This window comes from Panthera tigris, chromosome F3 (assembly GCF_018350195.1).
Source record: "Panthera tigris isolate Pti1 chromosome F3, P.tigris_Pti1_mat1.1, whole genome shotgun sequence".
NCBI classification, from domain to species: domain Eukaryota; kingdom Metazoa; phylum Chordata; class Mammalia; order Carnivora; family Felidae; genus Panthera; species Panthera tigris.
In genome coordinates this window covers 9,607,121-9,632,596 of record NC_056678.1, presented here as the reverse complement: position 1 = coordinate 9,632,596, position 25,476 = coordinate 9,607,121, and the positions used below count along the sequence as shown (strand labels likewise).

At 36.4% G+C, this 25,476-nt stretch overlaps 1 protein-coding gene and 1 long non-coding RNA gene across 2 annotated transcripts in view; one reads left to right on the top strand and one right to left on the bottom strand.

Moving 5' to 3' along the window:
* Positions 1–25,476, top strand: part of FMN2 (formin 2) — a 387,917-nt gene that overhangs the window by 331,209 nt on the left and 31,232 nt on the right. The window contains exon 16 of the mRNA XM_042976529.1: positions 24,721–24,870. Within this exon, the coding sequence (XP_042832463.1) occupies positions 24,721–24,870 (150 nt within the window). The remainder of the gene's footprint in view (positions 1–24,720; positions 24,871–25,476) is intronic.
* Positions 1–25,476, bottom strand: part of LOC122235930 — a 66,525-nt gene that overhangs the window by 12,719 nt on the left and 28,330 nt on the right. The window lies entirely within an intron of this gene.

Here is a 25,476-nt window from a genome sequence, read left to right as displayed (position 1 = left end):
GGTTGGAAAGGGCACTACAGGACAAGAAATAAGGAGACTCCCCCTCTTGACTTCCTGAATTTGGAAGGGTTTGGAGACAGGGAAATGTGAGGATTCCACTAAAGAACATTATGGGTGACATAGTATCATCTAGTGAAAGCTGTGCTTTTATTAAGAAAAAGACAGCAACTAAACATATTGGAGAAAGAAAGTGTGGGACTATAAACATGACTCCCCACCCCCAAATAAGCAGGAATCCAGAGGGCTTGAGAATAGAGCTGGTAGAGCCAGTCAGTGGTGAGTGTTATGGAACTCTAATCCATGGGGACATAGGTACAAGGAGAAGAAAGGGAGTTGAGGTTGGAGGGGCTTATACTGAGGAAGACAGTCTTGTCTGTCAGTGATGAAGAGTGAGCTGGAGGTTCATAATAGCAGCACAAGAACTGAGAGCTTCCTTGGCCAAATTGTTTTAATGGTGAGTGCTAATAGGATGGCCATGGTTCATCATGGAATATGGAATATGGATGACCATGGTTCATCATGGAATATGGTGATGGATATGGAATATCATCCTCTGCAACTTGACCTTTTGAATTTGTTGGACTAAAGATGGGCTAGAAATGGCCAAGAGAAGTGGGTCCTGACTGGTATTTTTGGAAGAAAAGGGGCAGGTTTCCTCTGGATGAGAAAGAACAGGAGAACAAATAGATGAAGAAGTTATCTTCAGGCTGGACAACACAACAGAGGAAGGCTGTCAGAGTTACCCAGTGCTTCTGTTAACATTACAATGAAGGCATTTTTTTTTTCTGAATGTTCAGAAATCATAGGAGATAGGCCGCATAAAAATGGGCTAAAAATGATATAATATTTCTTTATGTTAAAACTGCATTAGTGTCTTCAAAAATGTCAGGAGGCCAAAGAATCTATTCAGCTCACAAATATTTCTATGATAGTGCTTATTTTCCACCTCAGCAACTGCCATGAAGCTTCTTTCTCACTCTTATAAAAAAGGCATTCCAGGGGTGCCTGGGTGGCTCAGTTGGTTAAGTGTCCGACTTCAGCTCAGGTCATGATCTCGCAGTTCATGCGTTCGAGCCCTGCATTGGGCTCTGTGCTGACAGCTCAGAACCTGAAGCCTGCTTTGGATTCTGTGTCTCCCTCTCTCTCTGTTCCTCCTCCACTCGTACTCTGTCTACTTTCTCTCTCAATAAATAAACAAACAAACAAACAAATAAATAAATAAAGTTAAAAAGAAAAAAGGCATTCCACTCAGTATGACAATGCTGTGCAACATTATTGGGCTAGTGCAGAGATTTATCTGAGCACCGAAAGCACATTTTTCAAATGCCAGATATTGTTTATTACTATTTTCTTTCTCCAGCCTCAGATTTCTCAATTTAACTCAGTGAAATTTAGGTTTCCAAGGACCTGCTTGTGAAAGGAACTTTGTAACATGTCTAATTACTGTTGTCACAGAAATGAAGTTTATAGCTTCTCTACTAAGACCAGGGATGGGAGGGCTTGGGGACTTTAGCCCACCGCTTCTCACACTATTCTGGTGAGAAAAGGGTAGGGGGATTACTAGTGCCCATTTTGCAGATGAGGAAATGGAGAGAATTTTATTTCTGTTAAATCACTTCCCCTGTATCAAGGAGAGAACTAACACAAAGCCAAGAATGGAATTGAAGCCACTTTAAAGGTTAAACATTAAGTGTTGAAAGTAATCTGTTACGTTTGGGGCACCTGGGTGGCTCATTTGGTTGGGCGTCCAACTTCGGCCTAGGTCATGATCTCTCTGGTCCTGAGTTCTGGCCCTGCGTCAGGCTCTGTGCTGACAGCTTGGAGCGTGGAGCCTGTTTTGGATTCTGTGTCTCCCTCTTTCTGCTCCTCCCCCACTCATACTCTGTCTCCCTCTCTCTCAAAAATAAATAAACATTTAAAAAAAGTAATCTGTTATGCAATTGCAGCATTGAGTTATGACAGTTTAAAGCCAAAATGAACTGGTGTTTGTGGGCATTTTTGCTGCTGCTTAATTTTGCCAAATAATAGCCTATATTTCTTGTTATGTTCCTGACTTGCCGGTTGATAGCAATATATATTAAAATACTTTGTGAATTGTATGGTGAAATATAAATCTGAGATATTTATGCTGATATTATTTGCAAGCGTATGTGCTGTTGTTACCTTTAATTATGTCAGTGAGAATTCAAACAGACAAAATAACTAAGCAGCACTTGTAATGCTCACGTAAGTCGATTATTTTGACTGTGTCAAGAGGACCTTGCTTCTAAAAGTGGAGCCCACCTAACGTAGTGCAGATGTTGAAGACTGATGGGAAATCTGTTACATTTCAGAAGAACTTGCTTGTCTATATGTATTCTATACGTCTACTGAAAATTACGTCTAAGAACAAATATCTGGCATTAGAATTGTCACCCTTGTTCTGAGAAATAGCATCAGCGTTGATACAGCATAGTAAGATTTTTGTCCTGTTGACCACAAAGCACTCTGTTCTGAGAAACAGCTGGAAAAAGAAAAGTTTAATGCCGAAGTTTTCACCTGACCTGGGAAAAATCTATCTGATGTGTGTTAATGATTCCTATCGTATTGATTCCACACCGTATCTCCGCTATCTGCATGAAATTGAAAGTGTCAGTGTTTTAGATACCTTAGCTTCCCAATGGACAGGTATGTGTAATATACCTAGCAGACGGGGTGATGAGCATTTCATGAGAAGTAGACTTGAAGTCTGCAGTGTGGTGCAGTCCGTACTTGTGGAGTGGGTAATGCAAGTGAGTTCTGGGAGAACTATAAGAACTGTGAAGTTCATTAAGGTACGGGCCTGCCCTCAACACCAGCATGAGATTGTCAGACGCAAGAAATACTTCCCCCCAACACTCTTGGTCCATGGCTTCTCCAGCCTCCTTAAATTTCTGTTCTCCCTCTTTGCTGCTCTGCCCCAGTTTTTCTGCTTGCTCTCAGTTTCATAGAGTATATCCCCTAGGCCGGAACCCCTTCTTTCTGTTACAGGGAGCTGCTTCTTGTATGCCTGTCTTCCCCTTTTCTTCTACTTAGAGGAAATGTCTTTTCCCATCAGACAGCTCCTCTGGATCCTTTTCCTGCCTGATTTCACCTGCTCCCTTACAGCCATTCATGCTCCCACTTCATTATTATCATAAAATATCTGCTTAAAAACAAAGGAGCGAAAAGTGGTCTCTTGCCTCTACATCTCTCTATCACCATCTGTCTCCATATTTGTGTTCCTTTTATAACAAATGTTATTTGGGTTGTGCCGTCTTTTACAATTTCATGGCCAGTCCCTTAGGGAGGTTGTCTATTTTATCATTCTTTCAAAAGAACTAGGTATTTTGGTTTATTGAGTATCTCTTTTCCTGCCCTTTTAGTGGGGGTGGTGGTGTTGGTTCGTTTACTTTCTACTTCACCCATTTCTACTCCTTAATTATCCCTTCTTCCTACAATCTATGTGTTTTTCTGGATTTATCAGTTGAATGAATAATTCATTTATGTTAAATTGTCCTTGTTTTTAAACCATATATTTACAGTTACAGCTTTGTGTTTAAGTTCTACTTTAACTACATCCCATTAGTTTTCAAATAAAATAGTTTTTATTGCTGATGAGTTATAAGATGTTTATTATTTCCTCTTCAAGCAATGAGTTTTTGTGTGTGTACTCATTATATTTGTTTCAAATATATGGGTTTCATTTGTTTTTCTTGCAGTAATTTTCTATTGATTTCCAGCTAATTGCAATGCAGTCAGAATCTAGTCTGTATAATGGTCTTTAAAACTCCAAAGAAGTCCAAAAGACTTCCTTCTTTTATGTAGTGTATATCTGTTTTTAGTAAATACTCATATATTCTTATACAGAATCCAACATGTGTGTGTGTGAATCTATAATTTGCCATTTCTCAAATTCACATTGTTTCACATTTTATATCCTGAAACCAGGAATACATCTCACAGTTGGCTGCGTTTTATGATTGGTGTGGGCCTGTCAGCTTCTTCCAGATGGCATTTGAATTTGTTTTCACCAGTCAACTGAGGGCACTGTCAACCCCAAACCACTTTAAATTAAATTCTCCGCTTTTGTTTGAGGTTGTTTATTTGTTTTATGAGACGTGGTAGTGTGAATTCACATAGAAACCTTGCATAATTTCTGTCTGGCTTATAATTCCAATTTTCAAAGGAATTTTGTTTTTTGTTTTGTTTTGTTTTGTTTTGTTTTGTTTTATTTCATCTGTTTACCTAGTGCTTGAGTTGAGACAGTAAGTTTCCTTACTGTCTCTTTCTGCATTGGGCGTTCTTTCTCATTCTCTTCTCCATGAGCAATTTGTATCTTGATTTATGATGCGTAGGGACAGTGGAGAGGGACTCTTCTTTTAAGACTCCTCATATTGGTCTATTTTTCTTCATTAGTGCTACATAAAATAATGTTACTTTTTTTCAAATTTGTGGTATGTTAAACTAGTGAAATATAGCATATTTTTTAAATAAAAGTTGATTATATTTATTAAATCTACATCAATACTAACTTTTAGAAGGCTGCTCTATAATCTCCCATTATAATTGTGGATTTTCCAGTTTTATCTTTTAATTCTATAATGTTTTTACACTATATATTTTGAAACTATGTGATTTTTAGCCTCTTGGTGGAATGTTTGGATTTTTTTTTTAAGTTTATTCTGAGAGACAGAGAGAGAGCGCTTGAGCGTGTATGTGTGAGCTCATATGAGCAGAGGAGGGCAGAGAGAGAGGGAGAGGGAGAGAGAGAACCCCAGGCAAGTTCCCCATTATCAGTGCAGAGCCCAACACAGGGCTGAAAGCCACAAACCGCAAGACCATGACTTGAGCCAAAATCTAGAGACATATGCTTAACTGACTAAGCCACCCAGGTGCCCCCTTTCTCTCTCTCTCTCTCCTTTTTAAAACAATTTTTCTGAGGTAGTTTGGTTTAGACATGTCTTTTGTAAACATTTTTCTAAAATTTTATTTTAATAGCCATTCTGAAAGACTTTCTTCAATGGGGAATTTAAATTCTTTTATATGTTACGATTATTGATGTATTTTGATTTCTTACTACCAATTTAGTAGTTTTCGGGCTTTTTGCCTTTTTTTCTTTTCTCCTATCTCCCACTAGATGGAAAAGTTTTCTTTATTCTACCTTTTGATCCTTTGCTAGATTAGAATTTATAGATTTTATTTCTAGTATTTTGGTGGTTACCTTTAAAATATGTTTTCTACAAGGACTGAAGTCTTTTATTTCTGTGCCCAACAATTCAAGGAATAGTTTGCTCTTATTTTCTTGTTGTCTTAAATTTTAGTGACCAATTTTTAAGCACAAAAATCAGTGATCATTTAAGAATTACTATTTTATTAAACAAATAATTATACCTATTGAATCTTTCTTCTTACAACTGTTTCCCCTCTTCTGGGTTAACTTTTCTTCTTCCTGAAGAATGTAGTTCTTTCAGTGAAGATATCATTAGGACTTCTTTGTCCCAGGAGGTGTAGAGAAGTATGTTTTTAAATTTCCAAGTGTAAGGGATTTTTGAAGTTGTCTTTTTTTTTCCTGCCATAATTACATAAAGATTACATAAAAGAAGACTGCCTCCATGAGAGTAAATCTTTGAATTTTTTGAGACTAGCTTTATGGCCCAGAAGATCAATATGTACAAAAATACCAGCTGAATTTCAACATGGTATTTTAGGATTAAACACAGTACTCCATATTTGCTTGTCATTTTAAACTGAGTCAAAAATTGTTTAAACATTCAATTATTTTACTAAATTTTGTTTCTGTTTCAGTTACTGACAATAGATAGTAAAGACTTTCATGGTAGATATATCCATTTCTTCTTATAGTTCTGATATGTTTGCTGGGTGTATTATTTTGCATGTGTTTTTGTTTTCTACATACAAATTTGAAGTACCTTTTTATTATTCTGATAAATTAAATCTTGTTTTCAATGCTATGGTTTTTTTCTGGTAATGTTTTTTGCCTAAATTTCTATTTTGTCTGACCTTAATATAAGTATACATAAGCTCTGTTGGTTAGCATTTATTTGTGATGATACTTCCACTGTTTACTTCCAACCTTTCTATATCCTTATGGACAAAGAATCCAATTTACGTATTATTTCTACTGCCCTAGTGTAGTCATCTATATTATTTTATGACTAAAATAAATGTAGTCATGTATCTTTTGCTTTTGCAGTGTCTTCTAGGATAGGGAAGTGCTAGGGAAGAGTGGGATACTTCTTCAAAACTTTGAAGAGTTTTAAGGATCTGTAGAGGTAACCATCAGATGTCTCCATCCCTTGTTTTAGGATGCAGGTTTTCCCAGCCAGGGCTCTGACTTTAGCTTAGCAGACCTGGTTTCTCTGAGTACTGAAATGTCTCTGGAGCTCTGCAACTCTAATTCTTAGGTCTTCTTTCTGTTGCTTGGCTGTGTCTATCATTTCATTGCAGGAGAAAACGGCCTCTTTCTAAGCTACCCAGGAGGCTGTCTAGCAGTCTTTAACTGCTTATTAATGCCCTCTTTTTTTCCTTATCCCTCTGTAGGGTGTCCATCCAACTTTTTTTTTTTTTAATTCAAGTTAGTTGACATACAGTGTAGTCTTGGCTTCAGGAGTAGCACCCAGTGATTCATCTCTTACATATGACACCTAGTACTCATCCCAAAAAGTGCCCTCCTTACTGCCCATCACCTATTTAACCCATCCTTCCACCCACCTCCCCTACAGCAACCCTGTGTTTGTTCTCTGTATTTGAGTCTCTTATCATTTGCCTCCCTCCCTGTTTTTATCTAACTTAACAGTAGTCAGCCACCTTCTGTGTGCTGTTGTTCTCATCATATAATCATCATATAATCAATAGCTTGAATCATCACACCTGTGAAGACACTCCCACACCAGGGCATTTTCTTAGGCTAACTGTGGCAATAATCTTTGCAACTCATGGCCTTCACTGCATCAGGATCTGTCTGTGCCCCACATACCACTCAGGACAGTGGCATGGTGAGTGAACCTATCCCAGAACCTCATCTCACTGCTTGTTTTCTCAGGCAATTTGTAGCCCTACTTATGTTATTTCAGGTTCTCTAATAACCTAAATCAGGTACTAAGACTAGATTTATTGGGAAAACTAGGAAGGGAGCCAGAAGAAGCTGGGACAGCTGTTAGACCTGGATGTAGGTCCAACCCTCATGGAGGAGAGGGAAGGAAGAAAACATGGATCAGAAAAGTCCGAGGCTGCAGTGCAGTTACAAGAAAGTTTTGGCAAAGCCAATAGAGTTCTTCAGCCAGTTGCCCTTTAGAGGAGTCTTGTATCCTAGGATTGCACCTGCATCAATATCTCTGTCCTGCCTACTCACTAGCTGGGGGCAACTGTTGGACCTCTCTGCAAGTGAAGTGATTGCCTTGAGAGCATGCATCTGAGGGCCCTTGGTCATTTTCATTCTCTGTAGTTGGATATTAGGGAGATTTGAAAAATGTATACTTATGGCAGCCATAGAAACAATACATTTTATTTCTCTTATTTTTAATGATTTCCTTTAAATTAAAAAATATTAATTTGTTTAATATTGTTACTTCTTTTCAAAATAGCATAACAACCTTCAAATTATTTCTTACCACCATTTCACAAGTTGTTGATCAATTATTTTAGGTCTTGTGTGTGTGTGTGTGTGTGCGTGTGTGTGTGTATACGATGTGACATCTGTGCTAAGGTTCTTTGTTTTTTGGATTTTTTGGTCATATATATGTTCAATTGTTCCTGCACCATTTGTTAAAAAGACTAGATTTTCTCCACTGAGTTGACTTTGTTTCTTTGTAAAAAATCTGTCAACTATATTTATGTGAGTCTACTTCTGGGTGCTTTGTTCTATTTCATTGATATATGTGCCCACTCTTTGGCTGATACCAGGCTGTCTTGGTTACTGTAGCTTTATAGTAAGTTCCTGAAATTGGAGAGTATGGGGGTCTTCAACTTTTTTTCCTTCAAAATATAATATATATATTATACATATATAATATATATATATATATTTAATTCAAAGTTTAATTGTTTAGTGCTGTTGGCATTGGAAATAATAGGAAAGCGATTGAGTTTTGCATATATTGACCTATATCCTTCAACTGTGCTATACTTGTTTATTTCATGAAGTTATTTTGTAGATTCTTTGGCATTTTCTACATAGATATATTCATCTGGAAATGAAGAAAGCTTTATATCTTCCTCCACTATCTGTATACCTTTTATTTCCTTTTCTTGTCTTATTGCATTAGCTAGGACTTCCAGTACAATGTTAAATAGGAGTGGTAAGACATCCTTGCTCTATTCCCAACTTAAGAAGGGATTAGTCTTTGGCATCTGTGTGGCTCAGTCATTAAGCATCTGACTTTGGCTCATGTTGTGATCTCATGGTATCATTATTACTACATCAGGTGAGTTTGAGCCCCATTTTGGGTGAACATGAGGCCCACTTCAGGTGAGTCCCACTTCTCTCTCTCTCTTTCTCTCTCTCTCTCTCTCTCTCTCTCTCTCTCCCCCTCACTCACTTGTGCCCTCTCTGTCTCTCAGAAAAAAAGAGGCATTAGTCTTTTCACATTAAGTATGATGTTAGCTGTAGAGTGTGTTTGTAGATGTTCCGTATCAATTTGAGGAAGTTCTTTATTCCTAGTTTTCTGAGAATTTTATTACAAATGATGTTAGATATTTTTCAAATGCTTTCTCTACATCATTTTATATCATATGATTTTTTTAAACTTGTTGATGTGATAGATTACATGATTTGATTTGAATCTTGAACACACTTTGCATAATTGGAATAAATTTTACTTGGTCACGGTGTATACTTCTTCTTATTCATGTTGAACTCTATTTGATAATATTGTATTGAGGAGTTTTGCATCTGTTCAAGAGATATTGGCCTATAGTTTTGTTTCTTGTGATGGCTGCTTCTTGTTTTTGGTATTAGATTAATGCTGGCTTCATAGAATGAGTTAGCAATTGGTTCTTCTGCTTCTGCTTTCTGGAAGATACTGCAGAAAATTGCTATCATTTTTTTTTCTTTAAATGTTTGATAGAATTTACCAGGGAAGCCACCTGGACCTGGTGGTTCCTTTTTTAAAAGGTTATTAAATATTGATTTAATTTCTTTAGTAGATATATATGCCTTCAGATTATCTATTTCTCCTTATGAGAGTTTTGGTAGTTTGTGTCTTTCAAAGAACTGATCCATTTTATTTAAGGCATCAAATTTGTGGGCATAGAATTGCTCATAATATTCCTTTAAATGTACATAGGATTGGTAGTGATAACTCTTTTTTCATAGTTTTTATTTACTAATTTGTGTCTTTTCCTTTGCCTGGGTAGAAGTTAATCAATTTCATTGATCTTTTTTAAAAAAGAAAGAAAATTTAAAACAACAACTTTTGGATTTATTTTCTTTATTGTTTTCTTGATTTCAAGTTCATTGATTTCTGTTCTAATTTTTATTATTTTTTTTCTTTTGCTTGCTTTGGGCTTAAATTACACTTTCTCCTGTAGTTTTCTAAGGTGGAATCTTATGTCATTGATCTTCGAAATTTCTTTTTTTCTTTTTTTTTTAAACCAACAGTCAGATGCTTTAAAAAATTTTTTTTAATGTTTATTTTTGAGAGACAGAGATAGAGCACGAGTGGAAGAGGGACAGAGAGAGAGAGAGAGAGAGAGAGAGAGGAAGACATAGAATCTGAAGCAGGCTCCAGGCTCTGAGCTGTCAGCCCAGAGATCGACACAGGGCTCCAACCCAGAAACCATAAGATCATGACCTGACCCGAAGTTGGACTCTTAACCAACTGAGCCACCCAGGCACCCCAAACTTTCTTCTTTTCTAATATGAACATGTAGTGCTATAAATTTTCATTTTACTTTCTATTTTAACTGCATCCCATAAATTTTGGTATGTTGTATTATCAGTTCAAAACATTTTCCAATTTCCCTTGAAACATTCTCTTTAATCTATGAATTATTTAAAAGTAATCTGAAGATTTCCCTGTTATCATTCAGTTACTGACTTCTAATTTAATTTCCTTGTGGTCAGAGCACATACTTGGTATGATTTCAATTTCTGTTTCTCCTTTTTTTAACCATCAGTAATTATGAGACAACATAGGAGTTTTATATAAATTAAAACTGATGTCAGTATATCAATATCCTGATGACAGGAGGCTAATGCCAGAGTGCGGTAACCACCTTTACTTGTCCCTCTTTACTCATCTATGCAGTTTATCTCCCTTCATTCAAAAGAAACTTTGCAGTAGCTCCTGCCAAGAGAATTCGTCTCACTTTTATGGTACCAATGTTAACTTCTTAGCTTTGACAAATGTATTGTGATCGTATAAGAAGTTAATATTAGAAGAGGCTGGGGAAAGGCTATATGGGGACTCTGTATATTATCTTTTCAACTTTCTATAAATCTAAAGTTAATCTAAAGTAAGGTGATGAATGAAATAGGTGATCCAAAGCTCCCATAATTGAGTTTCATGAAGGGAAAATGGAAATATTATATTTTATTCCATTTGCATAGGTCACTGTAAGGAGTAAAAGAAACGCTCTGTTAACAACTTCTTAGTTTCAAATTAAAGTAAGCAAGATAGTAATGGATATTTAAGGACATGATGATAAAAATGGCTAAAAGTCATAGGTTTTTATTGGGGACCACTGAGAGAAGAAAGATGGAAAGGTAGTCTATGAAACCTGATTTCAAAATGAGTGAGGGCGCAGAATTAAATTATAAAGCAACTATGCATAAGTAATGGTGTCTCTCAAGGAGTCTGCGTGGCTAAGAGGAATATTTTTGAATGGAAAAATCTGTATGTACTTTCAGAATCAGGAGAAAAAGCTGATCATAATAAGAGATATTAAATGCTGGAAATAGGAAACAATGGAGTGGATACCTTCCTAGAGGTAATAGTTGTAGGTAGGATAAAAACCATGCAGGTAAAGAACTTTGTCTTTTTTAAAAATGTTTATGCATTTCTAAGAGAGAGAGGGAGAGACAGAGAGACAGAGAAAGAGATAGAGTGCAAGTGGGGAAGGGGTAGAGAGAGAGACACACACAGAATCTGAAGCAGGCTCCAGGCTCTGAGGTGTCAACACAGATCCTGATGCGGGGCTCTAACCCACGCACCATAAGATCAGGACCTGGGCCAAAGTCTGGAGCTTCACCAACTGAGCCACCCAGGCACCCCAAGAACTTAGTCTTGATTGAGAGGTGCTGAAGCCTACCCACCTCCAAGTTTTAGAAATGAAAATGCAATGATATATAGAGAGAGAAATTGAGAGTGGTGAAAATTTATGTGAAGTAGTAAGGTGAGATTTTCATGAAAGTTAGAATTCAGGACATAGTAAGAATAAGGATAAATTTAGGAAGAAATCTAGAGTGTGTGTATAAGCTACAGGAGGTAAGAGAAAAAGAATTTCCCTCACATTGTTGATCATAGTTATTATCTGGTTCCTAGTTTTAAAGACTCCCTGGTTGCTTGATCTTTGGGATCAGAGTGACTTTGGGACTTAACATCGTCCTCTCAGTGCCAATCAGTGCCTGAAAATGTGTCACTTGGATTTTCAATCTTTTCTTCCATGTTTTGTATGAGCTTATACTTGTTCTTGTGTTGAATTACCCTTTTTTCTAGAGCAGTTGGCTGTTTTGAGAACACAATTACCCTGAAGGTGGAAATACCACAGTTGTTCATTTTAAGAGAAAAGAAATACCAGTTTGTCCTCTTACCATTCCGAATTCCTCTGACTTTCTATTGCCTGGAGCTAAATCATTGGCCTGAGAGTTTTCGTTGTGCTTTTTAGAAGGGATGGAAGACCCCTCAAAGGCCTTTTAATGATGAAGGAAGGGAATTTATTCTTCCTTATTGGGGTAATAAAATTTGTTACACTTCATGTAAGTTCCTATGGGGGTGGAGGAAGGAGGTGGAAGTGAAGAGGACAATTTGGATTCCAAAAACTGCAGTTACTTGTGGAAGGTTTTAACTGAAAATAGATCTTTCTCTTGAGATTTTAGTTTGTTCTGGAGAATAATGTTACAAAATCCAACATTGCACAATAAAAAGGCAAAAGCAAGAGAAGATTTATGATGATGATCCTTGGCAGTTCGTTTAAACTGGTATGCTCTCTTGGCCTCGTATTTAATACTGAGATGCTTTATGTTCTTGATTCTGCCTATATGAACTAAATTAAGTCATAAATGTGCAATTCTTATTCTGTGTATAAAGTGTCGTTTAGCATGTGACCTTTTAGCTATACTCCAAAAGGACAATGCTATTGAGAGAAGAAAGAAGGGATGGTCACAGAGGAAACAGAGAGGAAGTCACCCCAGGACCACTCAGATGGGGCCAGAACTAAATTGCTGACTCACTGAAAAGGCTGCTCTGATCATAGAGTGTGCAAAAGAAACGACCTCATCAGACCCTTCACTTCCACCCACAAATACAAACATAGAGATATCTCAAAATAGCCTGAACTGCCACGTTGGCAATTGAGCCAGGGAGGGAGGACTTTGGTCCCAAAGCTTCTTGGCATTAACATTAGAGAGAGAGGAAATTAATAAATGACCTGTTCCTTTCTGCACAGAGCTTAGAGATGCAACAGAACATAAGAACAACAAGTCAGACCTGAGTTGTGGTATTAACTTGACTGATAACTACAGCTATATTTGGTGGTAGGAAGACGAGGAAGTTGAATTAAATGGGTTTGCTGCTTTCAGCAGACCTGTCTTCTTAGCTGTGGACTGTGATATGTCTGTTAGCTAGGTGCCAGGAAGATGTGTGCCTGTGTGCATGCATCTGTGTGTGTGTGTGTGTGTGTGTGTGTGTGTGTGTGTGTGTATACATGTACATGAAATATATGTCATGAAATATGAAACGGTCACATGAAATAGACTCAAGAATAAAGGGCAAAATCCCTTATTGTTCATCTCTTATATGGTGCCAGGGTAAAAGGATATGTTTTTCTTTCCACATAAATGAAGTGAGAGGAATTCTCTTGGCAGGAGTTACTGCAAACTTTCCCTAAGCCAAATGAGATAAATTGCGTAGATGAGTAGGGAAGAATGGGTAACGTGGCCACCCCACTGAGCACTGGCCTGTTGTCCCGTAGGAGACTGACATAATGATATTAATCTTAATTTATAAATTGGTCCTGTGCTGTCTCATAATTATGTGAGAGTATAGGAAAGAAAGGAATTGTTCACCTTGACTTTTCTGTGTGAGGAACAAGTGCCAGGTCTTTTTATACTTTGTGAACATACCAGGAAGGCTAAAGAAGCTTGACCAGTGATAATAGAGCCATTACTTATAGATCTTACTGTGCACCTGGTAACTCCATAGGCATGTTGCCTACTTGATCTCATTCATCCTCATAAGGATCTGATTAGGTAAGAAGCACTGCCATTCTCATATTACAAACGAGGTGGCAGAGCTTAGAGAAGTTAATTAAGTCAGCAAAGGTCCAAGTTGGGTGGAGCCAGAACTAAATCTTGGTCCTTCCAATTCAAAGCCTTTGTTTTTTAATGTCAGGCTATAAAAGGCCTAACAGATTTTTGTCTACTACCAAGTTTCTAAAACTCGGAGGGGTTTTTTTTTTTGTTTTTTTTGTTTTTTTTTTTGTTTTGTTTTTTTTACCTAGAACTGTCTAGCCCAGTTGTTAGCAGAGAATCATTCTTTAAGCAAATATTGACCAAACAATTGCTGTGTGCTAGACACTGTTCAGATGCTAGGGATAAAGCAATGAACATAAAAGATAAAAATGTCCCTCATAGAGGATAAATTCTAGAGGAGGAAGACCACTGATGGCAGGGAGTGCCATAGAAAAAGATAAAGCAGATATATTAGGGGAGTCCAGTGTTCCTATTTTTCTTTGGTGAAATGTACAGTCTCATTTGAGGAGGTAAGGTTTGAGCAAAGATCTTAAAGAGATGAGAGGCAGCCATGTGGATATTGATTAAGGAGCATTACAAGCAGATGAGAAAGCGCAGAATTTGAATGCCACAGCCTATGAGGCCAGGTGGATGGGAGCAAGCAGCCAGTGGACACAAATGATGCAGTAGTATTGTGTTAATTGGAGTGGAAAGCCTCTCTGACATCAGTCAGTAAGAATACTGATGACTCTGAAAATCAACCTATCTTTAGATTACTCATTCTGGATTGCTCTTGTGGATGCGTCTTTTTTTCTGCAACTGGGATCATTTCTGAAACACCCAGCCACATACCAAAAAGTCCTCTCTTCTGTTGTTTTAGACATGCTTTCAGGTTGTTGAAGAATAAATATTTGAACATTTCCTAAACATTATCACAGAAGAGTTTATCCTTCTTGAAGCATGTATTTGATAGAGCGGCTGTTCAGAGTGATTGAATTCTGAGAGCATCAGTAAATGTCCAGAAGCCTATAAACCTGAGGCATAACATAGCGAATTGCTTTGTTCAGTACCTTGACTTGTTTATTTGTTAACCCAACGGAAATATTCCTCAAGGAAGGAATTGAATAGAGATTGCATTTTGCTTTAATATCTTTGCTCTGCCATTTGTGGTATCTGGCACAAAGTTACTACCTGTTCACTGATGAATTAAATGAAAGCAATAGTGCCCTTTTCTAGAACTTCAACAGAGTAGGTGCCACTAAAATTGTTGGGCTTAAATTCAAGGTTTTATATAGTGCTTGAGTTGCAGTAAATTCTGTTCAGAGATGGGAAATAACTGATAGCAATAACAGACTATATTATCTTTAAATATTTCATTTGCGCAAAACATGCGTCTCCATATAGATCATAACTTGTGGCAAGAAAATGCTATTTTAGGATAATTACTAGCACCTCTTTTGGTTGTAATAAAAACCAAGTTTTGAGACATTCTTTATGTGCGCGGTTCCCAAATGGACAACTGCCTTAAAAACAGATGAGAAGTTTGAAAGAATATAATTCTTATTTGGTGGTGTGGCCCATTTTCAAGTAAGGAAATCAAAGCTGTTTTTTCTGTGGAACATCACTCATAGTCAAAAACAATATCCACTCGAGGTCTTTCAAGCAGTGTTCTAGTCTTTTAAAAATATGTCTAGAATGCCATTTTAGGTGATTATAGCCATTAATTCTTTCTATTAGCCCTGCGTGTGCATTTGTAATTTTTAAAAATCCTCATTATTGAAAAGTTAAAACGTGCAAAAGTAATGAATGTACACTGACCCACCGTGTAGTTATCACCCAACTACAGCAATTACCAATTTGGTTTCATCTAGACCCCTGTACCAACTTGCCCCTCCCAGAGTATTTCTGAAGCAAATCCTCAACAGATGTAATGTTATCTGTGAATACTTGAGTAGGTATCTCTAAAAGATCCACTTTAAAAAACACAATTACTTTTACCCCTAAAAATAATAACAAGAAGAATTCCTAATGTCACAAAATACTCCGTCTCTTTTCAAAAGTCTAGTGAGTTCATATGTATTATAAATGTTTGTAATTTGTTACAGTTTGTTTGAAACAGGGTATAAAGAAATTTAAACCATTATAATTAGACAATACCTTTTAAGTATTTATAATAGTGTGCCCTCCAACACTTTTTCCCCTTGAAATTTATTTATTGAGGAAACTAGATCATCTTTTCTTGTCTTAGTTCTAGCTATAACAGCAAAATACCATATAGTGGATGGCTTAAACAATAAACATTTATTTCTCACAGTTCTGGAAGCTGTAATGTCCAGGATCAAGGTGACAGCAGACTTGGTGTCTGGCGAGGGCCCTCTTCCTGGCTTGTAGACAGCTGTCACCTTGTTGTGTCCTCACATGGCAGAGACTGGGGGTGGGATTAGCTCTGCTCTGGCTTCTTCTTCTTATAAGAGCACTAATCTCATCATAGGGGCTATACTCTCAATACCTCATCTAAACCTAATTATCTCCAAAAGGTTCCATCTCCAAATACCATTACATTGAGAATTTGGTCTTTAGCATGTGAAAATTTTGGACACATTCAGTCCATAGAAGTTCTGTAGTGTTTCTCCAAATTAACTGATTTTATCCTACTAATGCAGGTAATCAAGATCCTCTGCCCCATATTTCTTGCAGATTAGTAAATAGCTCTAGACACTTGGTCACTTTTAGGTCTGAATATTTTGGCAGAATTATTTTGCAAGTTGTGGTGTGTTCTACCAAATGGAAGTACTTGATTGTCTTTTTTTGTGATATACCAGCCTTTGATAATCAATGTCTCGGTGCATTAATTTATAAGGAACTGTAAAGTTGTGACATGTTGTCATTTTTCTCAGTTATAAAAGAAAATGTTTCCCTCATTTGGCATAGAGCCATTCAGTGGTATGGTTCATTGAGGAAATGTGTTATATTTCCTTAGTTTTCCAGTTTTCAAAATAATAACTGGTTCTCTAGCATCTTCTAACAGTAAGCAAATATATTTTGAAAGTATTAAGCATTATGATGAGTTCATTGAATCAAATGCATTTTTAGGTATTTCAGTCCTTTGCAGTTATTATTCTTACTAATATACAAAATGTTCCATCTTTAAGTTCACTTCTGAGTTATCTGTGTATGAGCTTTCTTACTGTCTTCTTTGATAGGACATTCCAGGTTCATTTTGTACATTTTCCCCAGTGCTGGACTGAGCTATTTCTTCAAGCAGAACTGGGTCCATTATTTAGAATGGTCTTTGGAGATCACAGATCTGGGTGCTAGTATAGTTGGTATTGAATTAGTACTGTGACTAGACCTGTTAGTAGACAGAACTGGAATTAAAGTACATTGTTAGTTCATACCAACACTTGCAGTTCAAATTCAGGGCAGTGTTCTTAACTGTAAGATTTAACATCGTGTGTCTTTTTCCATGTTGAGAAACCTGATCTGCCAATCCTTATATCAGTGTCTCTTCTGTATCTTGACTTCCTGAATCTCATTTTCTAGTAGATTCTTCGATAATTTGTCATTAGAACAATATTTCTTCCATTTGTTCAAACTGAAAATAGTTCTCCTGCACCCTTTGTAAACAAAAGTTAGTTTGGTTGGGTATAAAATATTTGGTTGACTTTTTGTCTTTAGTATCTTAAATATTATTCCACTGTCTTCTGACATAGGATATTGTCTAAATATATAGTGATAGTTAAGTTTTTTTTCCTTTGTTAGGGACTTGTTTTTTGTTTTTTTTTTGGTTTTTTTTTTTTTTTTTTTTTTTTTGCATCATGACCAAAGGATTATTTTTCTTTTTTCTTATTTTTTAAATATAATACTTTTACTAGAATATGTCTCAGAGTTGACTATTGGCATGCCCTTTTAACATGTAGCACCAAATACTTTTATTTATTTCTAAAAAGTGTTCTTGAGTCATATTTTTAAATATGTATTCCATGCCATTGCTTTGGTTATCTTTTGTAGAGGCTTTTATAATACACTTATGGGGCTGTCTTGTCTTTTATATTTGTAACTTTCTCTTTTTTTTTCTTCATTTCTCTTTGTTCTTAAATTTTTATTTCTTTTTAAAAACATGTTTATGTTTTATTTTATATTTGAGAGAGAGAGACAGAGAATGAGCAGGGGAGGTGCAAAGAGAGAGAGAGAGAGAGAGAGAGACAGAATCCTAAGCAGGCTCCAGGCTCCGAGCTGTTAGCACAGAGCCCAACGTGGGACTCAAACTCATGAGCAGTGAGATCATGACCTGAGCTGAAGTCAGATGCCAAACTGACTGAGCCACACAAGCACCCCAATATTTCTTTCATTTTATCTTTATTTCTATTAACAAATGATGTATTGATCCTATTAACTCTTGTTACTTCTGGTCCAGTCTTCATGTGTGAAATATTTAAAACTTCATGGTTCTTTACTAAATCCTACCATCTCATTTCTGAGTCTTTCTACTTTGAATTATGTTTATTATAGCTTCTATCATTTTATTAATTTCATTTAGCATATCTTGAAATATTAGCCAATAATTTTCATCTGTTTATAAGCCTGTCTCTGGCATGTTCCCACTGGTCTGCAGTGCCATTATTTTATCCCTGGTTTGTTTTTTTCTTTTAATAGCTATTAAATAGGGGCACCTGGGTGGTGCAGTCAGTTAAGCATCTACTCTTGATCTCAGCTTGGTTTGTGAGTTTGAGCCCTACATCAGGTTCTGCACTAATGGTGTGGAGCCTGCTTGGGATTCTGTCTCTCCTTCTCTCTGCCCCTCCCCTGTTCTCATTTTTTTTCTCTCTCTCTCTTCCTTTCTCTCTCTCTCTCTCAAAATAAATAAATAAGCTTAAAATTAAAAAAAAACTACTAAACATAGGACTTAATCACAGTCTCCTTTCAGTTCCTTCTTTCCCACTCACCTTCTTTCTCTCTTTTTTTGTTTTTCTAACTTGCTTTCTTTGTTAATTGAGGCATAATTTATACAATAAAACAAGTTCAATGAGTAATTACCATTCAAACATGATTTAAAACAGCTCTGTTGCCTCAATCTGTTTGCCTCACACCTCTGTGAAGAGACAATCATTATTTTTACTTCTATCAACATAGATTAATTTTGTATATACATAGATTTCATTTAAATGGAATCATATAGGGGCGCCTGGGTGGCCCAGTCGGTTAGGCATCCGACTTCAGCTCAGGTCACAATCTCACAGTCCATGAGTTCGAGCCCCGTGTCAGGCTCTGGGCTGTTGGCTCAGAGCCTGGAGCCTGCTTCCGATTCTGTGTCTCCCTCTCTCTCTGCCCCTCCCCCGTTCATGCTCTGTCTCTCTCTGTCCCAAAAATAAATAAATGTTAAAAAAAAATTTTTTAAAAATAAATAAATGGAATCATATAGCATATATAATTTTGAGTATGATGTCAGCTAGACGCTTTTCACAGATGTCATTTATCTAATTGTGTAAGCCTTACTTCTTATCTTGCAGAGAATGTTTCCTCTTTTGTAATAATGAATTAGTTGAGTTTTTTTCAGATTCTTTTTCTTCATTTATTGAAATAATCATTTGGCTTTTCTTCTTTACTCTGCTAATGTGACAGGTTACAGTGATTGCTTAATATGTTTTTGGTTTTTGGTATTAACATCAGAGTAATGGTGGCTTCATAAAATGAGTTGACAAGTGTGCCCTCATTCTCTGTTTTCTGAAAGAGTTAGTGTTAAATTGGCATTATTTCTTCATTAAATGTTTGTTAATGCACCTGTGAAACAATTTGGACTGCAAGTATTTGGAAAGGGTTATTTTCTATTACGAGTTTATAAAAGATTATTTATTAAAACTTCATTAAAAATTGAAAGTAATTTCAATTTTTAATAGATTTTGGCATAAAATTATTGATAATATCTCATATTATGCTTTTAGGGCCTGTATGGTCTATGATGATAACGCCACTTGCATCTATGGGACTGGTGATTTGTGTTTTCTCTTTTTTCCTTATCAACTTTGGTAGGGGGTTATCAATTTTGTTAAACTTTTCAGTAATTCAGCTCATGGTCTTGTTAATTTTCTGTAATGTTTCTTTTCTATTTCTTTGTTTTGTGTTCTTATTATTTCCATTCTTCTGTCTAGTCAAGTTTAATTTGATTCTCTTTAACTTCTTGAGGTAGATGCCTACATTATTCATTTTATACCTTTATTTTTCTAATTATAAGTACTTTTTCTAATTATAGATATTTTAAACTTCCAAATTTCTAAGAACTGCTTTATCTGCTCCCAAATATATATTTGATATCTATGTTTTCAATTTTAGTCAGTTTGAAATATTTTCTAATTTCTTTTGTGATTGTGTGTGTGTGTGTGTGTGTATGTGTGATTACTTTTTTGACCCATGGGTTATTTATAGCAGTTTAGTTAATTTCCAGAATGAAGATTTCCTAGATATACCTTTTTTTTTTTAATTTTTGTAACGTTTTTTAATTTTATTTTTGAGACAGAGAGAGACAGAGCATGAACGAGGGAGGGTCAGAGAGAGGGAGACACAGAATCTGAAACAGGCTCCAGGCTCTGAGCTGTCAGCACAGAGCCCTGACGCGGGGCTCGAACTCACGGACCGCGAGATCATGACCTGAGCCGAAGTCGGATGCTTAACCGACCGAGCCACCCAGACGCCCCTAGATATACCATTTTAAATTTTTCATAATTTAAAGCCACTATGGTCAGAGAACATATTCTGGATAATTTCAGTCCTTTGAAATTTATTGAGACTTCTTTTATGATTCAGTATCTGATCTGTGTTGGTGAAGGTTTTCATATGCTCTCATATATTCTAATTGTTGATTACAGTGTTCTGTAAAAGTGAATTAGGTCAATTTGTGGATAATATTCACAACTTATATATCCTTTAGTGATTTTTTTTTTGTAGTTCTGTCCATTACTGAGGAAAGATGTTAAAATAAACAATTATGATGAAGGTTTTACCTCTTTTCCCTTTTTGTTTTGTGGGTTTTCCTTCATGTATTTTGAAATTCTTATTAGATGCATACATATTTTTGGATTGTTACGTCTTTCTGAAAATGGGATGTTTTTATCATTATGAAATCATGCTGTAACAATATTGTCTTGAAGTCTGTTTCTCTGATAATAAAACCACATCAACATGGCTATGCTTAGTGTTTGAGTGGCATACTTTTTTCTGCCCCGATATTTTTCTCCTCATTTTTGTATGAAATTATTTTTACTGAACTTTTAGGATGAAGAGATGAATGAGGATAGCTTTAGTAGTTTCACTGTTCTAGAGATTTCTCTTTTGTCGCTTGTGCACAATGGCAAAAAAGAATGCAACAAAAATATTGCCTGCAAAATTTCCTCTCTAATGTGTCTGCATTTTCTATTTTCTTTGTCCCTGTGCTTATCCTGCACAATTTGCATCTACTGCCAGCATTTTCTATCAATGCAGAGCTTTGCCATAAGAGGGAGTTTCTCTTGGTTAGTACTAAGACTTCATGTATTGCAGACTGTTCCCATCCTTTTCAGTACTTACTCTAGATCTTTTCTCCTCTTCCATGAGTTAAAATGCGTAAAACCCCTTCCAATTTCAGCTGCAATCCTCAGACTGGCCCTTAACACTTTTTAAGAGTGCCTGTTTGTGATTCAGGGGTTCTTCTGTTTTTAAGGGTCCCTCTGTTATTTTCCTCTGCCTCCTCCTATACAGATGATGTGATGAATTGGGTTTTGTGTTGTCAGTGGTTTGTCCCACCTGTTTGCATTTAATTTTTTTTAATGTTTATTTATTTTTGAGAGAGAGAGACAGAGACAGAGAGAGCTGGGGAGGGGCAGAGAAAGAGAGAGACACAGAATCTGAAGCAGGCTCCAGACTCTGAGCTGTGAGTACAGAGCCCTACGCTGGGCTCAAACCCACGAACCACAAGATCATGACCTGAGCTGAAGTCGGAGGTGTGATCAACTGAACCACCCAGATGCCCCCCACCTGTTTGCATTTTGAAGTTTGTGGTGATATCGGACACAGTGTTTTTGCAGATATTTTCCTATTAGCTTTGATTTTTAATATCTCAGTTGCTTTCTCTGTTTTTATGTGAGGATTCAGAGAAATTTCAAAACAATTCTGCTGGAGCTATGTTTTCAGAACTCTGTGGCTACCTCAATTGTATTGCAGAGCAGTATATTTGTACCATGTTTGTAGTAAAAGAAGTGTAGTACTGATCTTTTCCAGAAAGGGCTATTTAAGAATCCTGATTACAGGGCTCTTGATTTTTGGTGACCTCTGAAGTTGTCTTTTACTATGATTGCTATATTCTCTTAGTGTGATAACTACAGTTCTGTTCACTACTGGCTCCTAGTGTGTCACAGTTATTTCGAGAGAGCCTCACAGAGCAGCCAGTAGTGATGAAGGTCCCAGATAAAATGCCCACATTCTTTTGTGTTCCTTTATTACCATATGGTGGATGGGACCCTCCTGGATTCAGATTTAGGAAAAAAAAAAGGATAATTCAGAAAGAATACAATCTATCCCTTCCACCCATCAACCAAATGGGTATCTTTCATGTTATTTAAGTTTGGATTAGCTGAATGCCACCTAATATCGACAGGATTATATAACCAAAAATACCTCTGGTATACTCTGATCACTTGTAGAAATTTTTGCCTATCATTTGTTTGGTTGGTTTTGAAAAGTGCTTATGCTTTATTCTAGGATGTGGGGTTGTTGAATAGAGTTGGGACAGCATTTGTGGTCCTGAGGTAATTCTTTACTCTCTGTGTCATACTTAGGTGACACTTGTCTTTCACTGTGGCCACTTCCAAAGAAATGACTAAGTACATAGGTTGTCATCATTGGGAATCATTCTGTTCAGCAATTTCACACTGACTTTAATTCAATAGTAAGATACTATAGAAAAGCAGACATACCCTCCACTTTACAGATGAAGAAACTAAAACCTCAAAACTGAAATTCAAAAATTGTTATCTTCTTAAAGCTATGTAGGCAATTTAGGACAAAGCCAAGGGAAAATTATTCAATGATTAGAATAATTATTACTAGTATCGCAAACCTCTCTGCATGCCAATAATTCAAAAATAGCAGGGAACATGATCACATAAGATTTTATTAATAAATCAACCTGAATTCAATTAATACAGTTTAGAGAAAATATTTGGTAAATATATATTTATATTTCTTAATATTTAATATAGAATATATGTAATGTAAAATAATATGCAATACAAAATAAGTTTTTTCTGTGTTAAAACATTTAACAAACACTTTGAAAATTAATGTTCTTTCGAATTATATTGCTTATGACATTCACTATTTTATAGGTGAAAAAGCTGAGTCAGATGACGTGAAATGGTTTGCTCGTATAGATAGTCAAGATTCAATATCCTATGTCTTCCTATTCTTAATCCTATATTCTTTCCTTTATACCATGCTGCCTCATGATAGAACTTTCAAAATGTTGTAAGTGGCTGAACAGATGAACCAACTATTAAAACTTAGATATGTCTGCCCAAGTAGACTGGCTTGGTCTGGAATAAATTTTACAAAGCATAAATGCTGAGAAATGATGGAAAAGAATAAGTGGATAGTCAAGGATTTGAGACCTGATTTCTGCCATATAGGTCATAAATAGTCTTTAGGCATATAAGGAGAATTACCAGTTTTCCCAGGAGCGAAGTATGTATATATGTTATCAGTTTTAATAAAATATGACCCAGATATGTCTTAGACTGCTCTTGCTCCCTGCTGTCACTCTCCTGGCAGTCTTCATGCCATCAGTACCTCCTGTGGAGGTATCCTGATGTCATTACCATAGCTCACAGCAGCCAGATTCTCAGATACAATATCCCCTTCACAGCCTGACTCTTTCTCAGAATTGACTTTCTTTCCTGCGTCATTTTTCCTACTAGGCTAACTAGGAAGAAATATATGATTCCCAGGAGTTACACATTTGAGCAAAAAATTTCTCTCATCTCTAAATGTAAATGTAAATCTAAATCTGAATCTAAATCTGTATCTAAATTCTGTCATCCCAGAATCTAAACGCTGGTGTCCCTGGGAATCTTGCTGCTCAGAGACCACTTTAAGGCGAGTTTAAAAACAATACAGACTAGCCCTCTGGTAACTCTTAAGGTGGCTGGGAATTCTTGATTTTGTGTGTGATGCTCAGTCCCCTTTATCTTCTGAGCAGATTCACCTTGCGCATCTCATTTTATTAATGCTCATCTCAATGAGATATTTTTCGTATTTTTTTTCAGGATAGGGATTTGAAGTCAGCTATATGACAAACTGAATACATACCCAGATGTGTGTTAATGTATGTATGGGTGTACACATATTCTTAAACAATACAATATGGTAAAATCAAGTTGCCTTAGAAATTTTTACTTCATAGTAAATCAGACTTGGTCTTTGTGTATCAGCATTAATGCTTGCCCACTACCAAAGTGGGGGAAGAAAGGGAAGAGGGGCAAAGGTTATTGGAACGTCACTTCTTTTTGCAGCAACTCTGGCCATACTCTGACCAGCTGCCCACGTCTCTTCTCTATGACATTATCAGTTTTATTGGCCTAGGTCCTTTTCAGGGCATTTTTTATGGGAACAGAAGACTTTGGGGAGTTCTAAATCTACCATTTATTAGTTGTATGTTCTCTGTCAATCAGGCCTTTTGAAACTCTTCTGAGCTTCATGTAGTTGTAGTTTTAAGCACCACCTTCTGAAGAGTGGCACTGTCAGTCTACTGTCACAGTACTGGCTGCCATATTGGTATCCACTCAGTGAGATTGCCATGATCTGATGGGACACCTGTCACCATTTTCTGGAACTCACTTTCTTCTTTCCCTGACAGTGTAGGAAGCCAAAATGTATGTAGTGATATTAAATACATATAGAATACATATTAGTTTGGGGACAAATGGCTGATATTTCATTTTTTTAGTGTTGGAAAAAATTATAGACCCACTACTTTCAGTAGGTCCCAGCTCAAGTACAGGGTTTATTTCTGAAATATGTCAGGCACTTGGTGATTAACTTTGAAAATGGAATTGGACCAGGCATAGTTATCAGTATATGCAGGATTCTTATCAGCTGCTACCATCTGTATCCAAAACTCTAACATGAAACCATAGGAGACTACTGTTGATGCTTCAGAATTTTGAGTTCTCATGGTAATAATAACTGCACATGAATGAAATCAACATTTGGATGGAGAGAGAATATCCCATATTGGAAAGTAATCATAGCTTTTATGCTTGTGTGTGTGTGTGCTCTGACAGCTTTTTGGAGACTACAGCCTATTTCTTCATGAAACCAAAAATTGGAGAGAAGGAAGTGTCCCCAAATGTTTTCTTCAGTATCTGGCATGAATTCAGCTCTGACTTTAAAGACTTTTGGAAGAAAGAGAACAAACTCATTCTACAAGAAAGGTAGGTTTTTTTTCATTTGCACAATGGCATTTTAAAACTGGTATTTTATTAGGTGTGACACCACTGGGGTTGCCAAGTTTTATAGCCTGAATGAAAAATTAGATGGCCTTCAACCTGGAATATCAAGTCTAACAGGGTGCTGAGATTTGGCAAAATTTGCAGTTTGAGTAAGAAGGGTTGGCATAGAGGCTATGATGCTACAGAGAATAGCTGAGGAGATGGTTTGCCAGGACCACTGTCTGGTAAAACAACTTCTCTGATGAGGAAACCACACAAAAGCAGATCATGTAAGTGGAGTGGAACAACCTTGCTGAGATGATAAACCTACTCACCTCAAAAGGCCAATAGCAAAGACTACAAAGGTAAGATGACTCATTTTTCTTTTGTTTTTGCTCAATTCATGATATATTGTTGAAATTTCACCATTTGTATAAAAATTTCTGCCCAGTGTCACCAAGAAACAGATGATCAATATTTTTAAAATATCTTTCAAGATTCTTGTAGAATTATACTACATTTCCTAAAGTAAATTTTTTCAGGAATGAAGGGAAATTTCTTAAGTACATAAAATAAAGTCTCTGTCACTAATTATGATATTCCATAGAG